This window comes from Trichechus manatus, unplaced genomic scaffold (genome assembly GCF_000243295.1).
Source record: "Trichechus manatus latirostris isolate Lorelei unplaced genomic scaffold, TriManLat1.0 scaffold00194, whole genome shotgun sequence".
NCBI classification, from domain to species: Eukaryota; Metazoa; Chordata; class Mammalia; order Sirenia; family Trichechidae; genus Trichechus; species Trichechus manatus.
Genome location: NW_004444130.1, coordinates 1,007,510 through 1,018,136, shown reverse-complemented (window position 1 = coordinate 1,018,136; position 10,627 = coordinate 1,007,510). Strand labels below are relative to the sequence as shown.

Genomic DNA, 10,627 nt, shown 5'->3' with positions numbered 1-10,627 from the left:
AATGAGTAATTACATTCTGACTTATCTAGAGGGAAACTATTCTGCATATAAAGAGGGTTGCACAGCAGTGTACTGGGACTGCCTTGGGTCCCAAGGAGCTATTCTTCTGTTTGAGATGGTAGGTTGGATTCCTGATTCATTGAGATGCTTTTAGCACGCATGCATGTTCCTGCTCATGATTCTGTATTAGGGCCGAGAGAAATGTTTATTTTTGTTTTTGTTTCTGCTAGCCATTCCAAGTCAGTTACTTTTAAGTCATCCAACTGAAGTTCGCTTTCCTGAAATATTTTATAGTTTTCTTAACTATGAGGTTTCTAAATAATAAGAAATAAAGTTCATGAACTTGTCTTAAACTTGTTATTCAACTGATTTAAAAGATAAAGCAGTTAATTTTACTAGACTATAAAAGCTTATTGGAGGCTTTGTCATTTCTGCCTTCCCCCAGTGTCCTGTACAGACTAGGATGTCAAAGGTAGATAGTAATTTCTCATTGCCCTCAATTGTTTTCATAATGTAACAGATCACCAACATTGAACCTTAAAAATAAAGTTATTTCAGTAATTTTAATCTAAAGTGTTTTATAGCTGTTCTTATACTTTGTAAGTAGTCTCAAACATACCAGTTCATGTCAGATGCAACTAGAAATATGCATTCTTAGTTTTTTTTCTAATTGTCTCTTGCTTTTCAATAGCTAATTCTTATAGAACTTTTTCAAAACAAAGGATCAAAATTAAACTTCATACAGAAATGCGGAAATATCTGGATTACATGTTTATAAACAGTAAAGCTCAAATGAAAATAATCAAGTGAAAATCTACATTATTAGGTTAAAATAAAAAAGCTTGCTGTGTCGCAGACAGGTGCTTCTGCTCTACCACCCTTAGCCTCGAGGCAGTGGCTGGAGTCCCAGTTTTCACCAAGTGGTAAACAAGACATTTAACAGCAGCAAAAATCAAAGGAACTACTCCCACCCCCACCAAGGAAAAGAACTACTCCTCCCCTGGCCACAATTCTCATCTAGCAAGCACTTATTTCCTGAAATGTGCCCCTATCAGATCTTTGCCCACCCCTAGGTGTTGTGCTTGATGAAGTGGGGGATTTGGCCATTCTTCTCTGACCCCAGCTTTGTGCCTGGGCCCCTTCGTGATCTTGTTCTGCGCTTTAGCTCCTCTTAAGGAAATGCAGCCCATTGACACTATAATAACATGCCCCATGCTTGTACAGTTTCCTAACGTTCAAGATGTTTTAGCAAACCTTGTCTTACTACCACTTGTGAGGGAGGCAGGTCAAGATATATTATTCATACATATTTTACAGATGAGGAAACCAAGTGGCTTACCCAATAGTTAACATTTCGAGTGCTCGCTGTGTGAAGGGTACAGTATTGTGCTAAGGAAGCACTTTGCTTGTATTATCTCATTTAAGGTCACAATTAACTGAAGATACCATTATTTCCATTTAGCAAATGAAAGAAACTGAGCGTTTACATAGAGATTAAATAAACTGCCTAAAGTCACAAATCTTAAGTAGCAGAGGCAGGATTTAGGAATTGAATCACACACTGGAATTTTTTCTGCATGATTAACCTACTCTTGACCTTTGGTTTATCACGGAATTAGTATTACATGAAGCAAAGACCAGCACATTCAGAGAACCTCATTTCTGGCACCCTGGAATTGGGAGATATGTCTCACAGATCTGAGGTTTTAAAGGGGGTGGTGGCATAGTGCCCAGCACATTTAAAGTGCTCAATAAACAGCTGTTGAACCAAGTTTTTAAAATGTTTGTTCTCCCAGAAAAAGAGGAAACCTCAGCTCTAATTTGAAGTGAAAGGTAAGAAAATCTTGCTGGGAAGTCCAGAGATTATGGGAGACAACCAATGGACAGTTTGGCTTAACAGGATTATAAGTACTTTGTTAGCCAATGCCCACCACCATGTCTGAAGTTCTAACACCAAAGCTATATTACCTTATGAAAAGCGTAATGGCCAGATTATCCAATTAGCTCTTCTGTGTTGCCGTTAGGGGTAGACTGTTCACAATTCAGTTTCCTCTAGTCATCTAGTAACAGGCATGTAAATAAGGACTGTTTCCTGTCTTTGAGATTTCTTGAAACATAAAGTCAGAATATAATGTTTCTTAAAAACTTTAGTGCTATTTCAACTGAAAAGGTGATCAAAAATATTTATTCTTGCCTTAACTCACTGCTTCATAAAGCATCACAGAATGGTTTCATTTGTTTGTTCTTGCTTATCTTCCCTAAAGCATGAAAAAGCAGAAAGCTCATTAAGGAGCTTTTGATTAAGAAACTAATTCTACATACAAGTTAGGAGAGAAAAGTTGGTGTCATGCATATTTGTAAAATAACAAGTACTCCATTTTAAAACGAAGTCATGAAAAAGATATTCCATTTTATTTTATTATTATTATTTTTTTTTTACAAACAATAGATTCGCTGCAACATGCTCTGGCTCATATTATTGAATTAAAAAATTTAACACATTTCAAAAATATCAAAAATACACTATAATGAGTCTTAGGACTACAATACGACAATGATTGCACAAAACCATAAAATATGAACCCACTGTCTGAATGACATCCATAAGCAACAGTGAGAAAAAACCCTATAGCATCTGGGAGAAGTGCATGAAATTCAGAATACAAGGAGCTTATATGTGATAGAATGATCACAAAATGAGGGAAACAGCAGGATTTACCGTAGCTGTTTTTTCAATCTAGGAAGTGCTTACCCAACTATGGGGCAAAAATCACTAACTGGAGAGAAAGATTAACTTGCCTCCATATCGGGGAGTCTGAAAGGCTCCACTCAGAGGGAAGTAAAAGTGACACAAGACAGTTCTATAGTGATGCTGCAGACATCACTGAATGGCTTGGAGACTAATTATTTAATAATTGGTACATTTACCAATAACAGCTAAGTGCTCCCTTATGGAGGTCTCTTCATTAATAACTATTGAACAGACAGAGAAGGTGAGCTTGTGGCTTCCAAGTACCTGCTTTTGCTGAAGGTCTACATGGAAAGAAGAGCATCATTTAATATTCAGTAGATCGGCCAAACCTAACTGGCTCCATCTCCTGGAAAATAGCACTCACTACAATTTTAATAGCACCCAATGATTACCAGGCTGCTCCTGTCGGCTCTTGTATACATCAGGAAAATGAATTCACCAACGTATTGCACACATACACTCTACAGTAGTATAATAAAGCCCTGTAGCTTTATGCCTATCAATATTCAAATTTTCAAATATATTTCCAATTTATTTGGATAAAAGTAAGAATACCATGTCTGCCAATACTCGTGTATTTTCTTGTCCATGGGACACATGAACTCTTCCCATGATTAGGAGTGTTCTTTCAGAAATTCGGTTAAAATTCTCTATTAAGTAGGGGGTACTCATAGAGACCTTAGAATCATGCAGAAGCCAGAATCCCTGGCTAGAGATCAACTGTACTCTGCCCAACTGTGCAACGTGTCATCTCAGTGAAGTACTGGAGAGTAGATTACATTCACCTGGAGACAGTTTACTGAATTTCACCAATTTATCAGATAGCTTAATCAGATAACAAAATCAGAAAGCACAATTTCTGTAAATTACTTCATAGGTCAAGAATTCTGTATTTTATTTTTGGTAATGGGCTATGACCTTTTTACCCTCTGTTTTAATACAGAGCAAATGTAGAAGGAAATGAATTAAAAGAGGTTAAAGAAGAATAATCAGTTTTGGTATTATGTATATTAAAGGTTTTCATCAATACGACCTAATATTTCCTAAAAATAACCTTTTACCACATAAAAGAACATTTTTGATTTCAGAGTTCTGCTGACTAAAAAGTAAATACATTTACATCTGGTAAGCTCATTTCAGAACTGGGTTTTATGGTGGTTCCATTTCAGAACTGGGTTTTATGGTGGTTCCAATAAGCAAGGTGGGAAACAAAGAGAAGACAAGAAAAGAATTCACAGACAAACAACAATTTTTATAAGACTATATTATTAAAGTGGTATTTTCCCCAAATAACCTTCACTTCTAGATAGCATCACTATCCTATAACCCGAAGTTTCTTCTGTCTGGGTAGGAAGATGTTTTACATCAGCCATCACTACCATCTTGAGTTTTTTTCCTCCATTTTTTCCCCATATAAAAATAAGGTGACAACACTATTGTTCCCATCTCTCTAACAGCACCTAAACTTCACATGAAACCCCCTCTTCCCCCCATGTTCCCTCCTTCAAATCAAAGACCTGAGTTCTAAAATCTTTCAATAGCTGACCAGTAGTTTGACACAGGAAAATCAAGTGTTCCTGACAATTCAAGGACTCATTCCGATTTTGAGGGCGATTTGAGGGGTACAGAATCCCTCAAGAGCATACTCCACTGACTCACCCACAGGCATGGAGCCTGGAGGCAGATGAAGACTGCACATCCATTTGTGGATGGGTCATCTGGTTTTCTACTATTGCTTTAAACAAAAACTTAAAAAAACACAAAGGACTATATATACCACCCCTATCTTTTAACATTTTGTTTCTAATGAAACAAATTAAAAGAGGTTCCACTCTATTTTCTCTTTAATTGTGAAACTATTCCAAAAAATTCAAAGCACATTCCCCACCTGGTAAAATCAAGCAATGTCAAAATTTTGTATGAATATAAGTAGGATTAATTTTCCTAAGTAAATCTAACGGAAAAGGCAACAGAACAGAAATATGCAAGGAAATACATTTTTGCTAGGATTACGTGGAATGTGCCAAAAAAACACAGTACACCAAGTTTTCTTAAGTTTAGGAATTTCTCAATTAAGAGTCTTTCTTGGTAACTGAGCCCAGTACTCTGAAACCACGTAAGGTAGATAAGCAGTTTTCATAAGAGTACTCTGCTGAACATTAAAGAGGTGAATTCTCAACTCACTTCTGGTATTTTAGAAAACCATCCCTCTGCTCTAGAATGAGACGGAACACGTCTAACACATGAGCTCCATTCATCCATCATCTGTTCTCACTCAGCCTCTGTCTGTTATCTGCTGTGCCTCAAGATTACTTGGACACAAGAAGTGTCAGCCTTGGCCCTACGTCTTAAGAGACTGACTGCCAACTGTATCATACGTGATGGAAAGAGGCCAATCCCCAAATTCCTCTCTTGTGATCTGCTGGGCAATCAATTTCCCATGGCCCTTTCTAGTACCCTCATAGAAGTCTCCAACACCCGGTTATCTCTCTTCCTATGGACAAAGGTGCCAGGCTGCCTCTAAGAAGATTGGCTCGAATGCAGATTCAAAAGTAAAAAGTTCACAGTCAATGAAAAGTGCTCTCATTACATTACATACATAAATTATCCGATTGGTTCTACATTTCCAATAAATGTCATTTTGATAGGCTGTATTCTCGTAGAGAAGAATGAAAAGCCATGTGACTAGTCACATCACATTCCATCAGTTAGGTTGAGATATAAGGTGATTTCTCTGTCACAGAGATCCATCAGCAGCAATTAGTAACGGGAATCAATCTTCAGAAATTTCTTCCACAGAAATAGTCCCTTTCCTGCCCAGGCAGGCAAATTCTCAAAAGTATCCTAGGAGAGAAAGGGTTAATGGCAGGTGGTAGGACTGATACAGAACAACATCTGCTTTCTTCCCAACAATTCTGGGAATTCCAATACAGGTTAAATGTGAAACTTAACACTGATAGTAGCTACTAGCTTAACCAGAGCAAGACCCTGATGGCTCTCACCTTTTTTGGCTCTGAGTTCTACCCCACTCATCTATGTTTTAGAAACACAGTGGCATAATGCCTCTGGAATAGTCCCTACACCAACACTGACACAGCCCTCTCTAAAAGTGTGGCTTCTGGGGGTGAATTATAGTGCTGTGTCAAACTCCTCCGGGACCTCAGTCCGATCTTGTTCACTGGGCTCGTGTTCGGGCCTGCTTTCCTGGTGCTGTTTCATTTGCTCCTTCACTTCTTCTTCCAGATCCCGAGGTACAACGAACTGATCCTCTGGCTCCAGCTGAGTTGGGGCAGCAAAATAGCCAGTTTTCTTCTTGGGGGCTTCTGTGGCCACTTCAATGAGATTCAGGCTATCTTCTAGGGGCACAATAGAGCCATTGGAGAGTTTCTTTCCATAGAGACAGGAAGTAGAGGGTGACTTCTGCAATTCCATCTTGTCCTTGCTCACTGGCAGGAGTATGCCACTATTCACACTGTTCTGTCTTCGGATCCCAAAAAACAAGCCTCTAGCATGTTCCTCAGGACACAGGGTAGGAGAACTCTCTATAAAAGTGGGAGAGTTCTCAAGATCTCTTCCTCTACAGCAATGAATATCTACTTCTACTTCTACCTTGCTGCCATTTGTTATGACCCCTTCAACGGGCTGATCATCATCACTGTCCAGGCCGTTGTCAGACTGATTACTTGAGAAAGTCGCACAAGAAGGCTGGCGCTGAAAAACCCCAGAGGTGGGTGTTGGATGAAGGCTGCAGCGCCTCTCTGGCCTTGGAAGCAAGCCAGTATCCAGGCCAACAGTGTTGTGTTCATCAGAAGCTGTGGATCCCACTTCACTGCTCACCTCTGAGGTGGACATTTCACTGCTGAACTCAGAGGCAATACCACTACTAGAGGAAGGAGTGGTTGGCTTGGGGTGGTCCTTGATGGTTGAAACAAATCCCACAGGACCTGGAAGGGTAAGCCCATTCACTTCACAAGTGCAACCTTCCTCACCAATGTTCAAATAAACCACCATGGCCCCCACATTGTCCTGACAACCATAGCTCTGTGCTAAAGTGCACAGCTTCTTGGCAGCTGTTAATGGGTCTTGTACATGATGCACTGCATTAACAGCTTCTGTATATGACAAGTGTTCCCACAATGCTTTGTTCCCCAGAATCAGCAACTCATCCTGAATAGTAAGTGGAGTGGAAGATATGTGGGGCTGGGGGAGGATCCAAGGGTAGAGGTATGTACAGCCCAGCATCCGGGTACAGCAGGTTACCCCATTCACTTTGTTGTCCTACAGACAAGCAGAATGCAAATTTTGAGAAACAAGCAACAATGACAGGCAACTTTATATCCTTCTATATCACAATGCTTAGAAATCTACAATAAAATAAGACATGTTACATGGTTTTTCTTAGGACCTATATAATTTTAAGTGGACTTCTGAAAACAAATGTTTTGAATTCTAAAAGGACAAAATACCATATGGTTATTACATCAAATGGTTCAGAGGACTGAAGTTAAAACCAATTAAAATTAAGTGACTAAGTTATTTGCTCTGACATGAAGCACAGGCCACGCATGTTCTTAAACAGAGAAACATCTGTCAGAACAACATTAAGCACAGCTGTCATTAACTCCCCATCACTAGGATTCTCAAGAGAGGTCAAGACTCAGAAAAATGATTTCTCATGAAATGCACAGTTGTGACTGAAAAGATTCAGACAGATATCAAATGGTTAAGAGAGTCTTTGTAGCTCAAGATTAAGTAATCTCTAAGGTTATTTGGAGCCCTGGTGGTGCAGTGGTTAAGAGCTCGGCTGCTAACCAAAAGGTCAGCAGTTCAAATCCACCAGCTACTCCTTCGAAACCCTACAGGGCAGTTATACTCTGTCCTATAGAGTTGTTATGAGTCAAAATCGACTCAACAGCAACAGGTTTTTTAAGGTTATTTAGCCTTAGAAATACAAACTAAAGTACAGCATAATTAACCAACTCTACGGACTGTACCAGGAATGAATAGCAGATCAAATAGGAACCCATGCAAATCTAAACTTAAGAGGGAAAGGAATAACGCTGGTTATAGACTGGGAATATTCATCTGCCAGATATCTTGTATTGATTTCTTTGTAAGATTAAATGAACAAACTCTAAAATCAGCGATACATTTATTTCACAGTTGCAGTAACTGCCAACTGGATCTCTCATTTACTGGAACTGTCACAAACTCTAAACTTTATTCTCTGTATCTGTAGAAGGAGAATAAAAGCACTTCTCTCATGGGGCTGAAGTCCCTTGGTGGTATAAATGGTTAGGCGCTTGACTACCAGCTGAGAGACTGGCAGTTCAAACCCACCCAGAGGTGCCTCGGATGACAGGCCTGGAGATGTGCTTCCGAAAGGTCAGAGCCTTGAAAACCTGATGGAGCACAGTTCTACTCTGACACACATGGGGTCACCATGAGTTGGAATCAATTCAACAACAACTAACGACGACAACTCATGGGGTTACTGTGAAAATTAAACAAGAAAATGAAAACACAGTGCTTCGCAAATAACAGGCACACGATAAATGTGGTTTAAACAATATTTATAAACATAAAACTGATGTAATTCATTTATGTATTTGGTGTCAGAATAGTATTTTCTTCGTTTTGTCTGAGCTTAATAGTTCATTAAAAATGAAATGTGTTTTCATACTTGTGTAAGACGACCGAAGAAAAATCTAAACAGTATTATCTAAACTGTGTAAAACACAGAACAGTCAAAAAATTATCTTTTATCTTTCATTTGTTTTGAATGAAAGAACTTCTCCTACTTCCAGAATACTAAAAGTATCAATCATACCATGATGATACTTCTTGGTTTTGTGCTTCCTTAGATGGAACCTAAGATGGGTATTCTTTATAAAGAATTCTGTCTGGCATGACTCAAAATGAGCTGCAAACACCCGTTAATAATCAAAACGTGGAATGCACAAAGTATGAATCTAGGAAAATTGGAAGTTGTCAAAAATGAAACGGAATGCAAAAAGATCAATATTCTAGGCATTAGTGAGCTGAAATGGACTGGTACTGGCCATTTTGAATCAGACAACCATATTGTCTACTATGCCAGGAATGACAAATTGAAGAGGAATGGCATCACACTCATTGTCAAAAAGAACATTTCAAGATCTATTCTAAAATCCAATGCTGTCAGTGATAGGATAATATCCATACACCTACAAGGAAGACCAGTTAATACAACTATTATTCAAATTTACACACCAACCAATAAGGCCAAAGATGAAGAAACTGAAGATTTTTACCAACTTCTGCAGTCTGAAATTGATGCAACATGCAATCAAGATGCATTGATAATTACTGGTACTGGAATGCGAAAGTTGAAAACAAAGAAGGATCTATACTTGGAAAATCTGGCCTTGGTGACAGAAACAATGCTGGAGATCACATAGAATTTTCCAAGACCAACGACTTCTTCATTGAAAATACTTTCTACAACAACATAAATGGCAGCTATACACATGGACCTCACCAGATGAAACACACAGGAACCAAATCAACTACATCTGTGGAAAGAGATGATGGAGAAGCTCAATATCGTCAGTCAGAACAAGGCCGGGGCCAACTGGAGAACACACCATCAACTGTTCATATGCAAGTTCAAGCTGAAGGTGAAGAAAATTATTCTCAAGAACAGATTTGATGCACTGAACACTAATGACCGAAGATCAGGCAGGTTATGGAATGACATCACGGACATCATACATGAAGAAAGCAAAAGGTCATTAAAAAGACAGGAAAGAAAGAAAAGACCAAATTGGATGTCAGAAGACACTCTGAAACTTGCTCTTGAACATACAGTAGCTAAAGCAAATGGAAGAAATGATGAAGTAAAAGCGCTGAACAGAGTATTTCAAAGGGCAGCTCGAGAAGACAAAGTAAAGTATAATAATGAAACGTGCAAAGACCTAGAGTTAGAAAAGCAAAACGGAAGAACACACTCGGCATTTCTCAAGCTGAAAGAACTGTAGAAAAATTCAAGCCTTGACTTGCAATATTGAAGGATTCTGTGGGGAAAATACTGAATGACACAGGAAGCATGGTAGATGGAAGGAATACAGAGTCACTACACCAAAAAGAATTGGTCAACATTCAGCCATTTCAGGAGGTAGCATATGATCAAGGAAGGAAGAAGTACAAGCTACACTGAAGACACGAAAAACAAGGCACCAGTAATTGACAGAATACCAATTGAGATGTTTCAACAAATGGATGCAGCACTATGCCAAGAAATTTGGAAAATAGCTACCTGGCCCACTGACTGGAAGAGATCCATATTTGTGCCCATTCCCAAGAAAGGTGATCCAACAGAATGCGGAAATTATCGAACATATCATTAATATCACACACAAGTAAAATTTTGCTGAAGATCATTCAAAAGCGGCTGCAGCAGTACATCGACAGGTAAATATCAGAAAGTCAAGCTGGATTCAGAAGAGGACATGGAATGACGGATATCATTGATGTCAGATGGATCTTGGCTAAAAGCAGAGAATATCAGAAAGATGTTTACCTGTGTTTTATTGACTATGCAAAGGCAGGCATTCAACCGTGTGGATCATAATAAATTATGGATAACGCTGCAAAGTACGGGAATTCCGTAACACTTAATTGTGCTAACGAGGAATCTGTACATAGACTAAGAGGCAGTCGTTTGAACGGAATGAGGAGATACTCCATGGTTTAAAGTGAGGAAAGTTGTGTGTCAGGGTTGTATCCTTTCACCATACTTATTCAATCTATATGCTGAGAAAATAATCTGAGAAGCTGGACTATATGAAGAAGAATGTGGCATCAGGATTGGAGGAAGACTCATTAACAACCTGC

At 38.9% G+C, this 10,627-nt stretch overlaps 1 protein-coding gene across 2 annotated transcripts in view; it reads right to left on the bottom strand.

The window, feature by feature from the left end:
* Nucleotides 1–1,157: 1,157 nt before the first annotated feature.
* Nucleotides 1,158–10,627, bottom strand: part of PHLPP2 (PH domain and leucine rich repeat protein phosphatase 2) — a 66,064-nt gene continuing 56,594 nt past the window's right edge. For both annotated transcript variants that reach the window (XM_004387784.2, XM_023741885.1), the window contains one exon: nucleotides 1,158–7,030. In XM_004387784.2, the coding sequence (XP_004387841.2) occupies nucleotides 5,882–7,030 (1,149 nt within the window). In that variant the 3' untranslated portion in view covers nucleotides 1,158–5,881. The remainder of the gene's footprint in view (nucleotides 7,031–10,627) is intronic.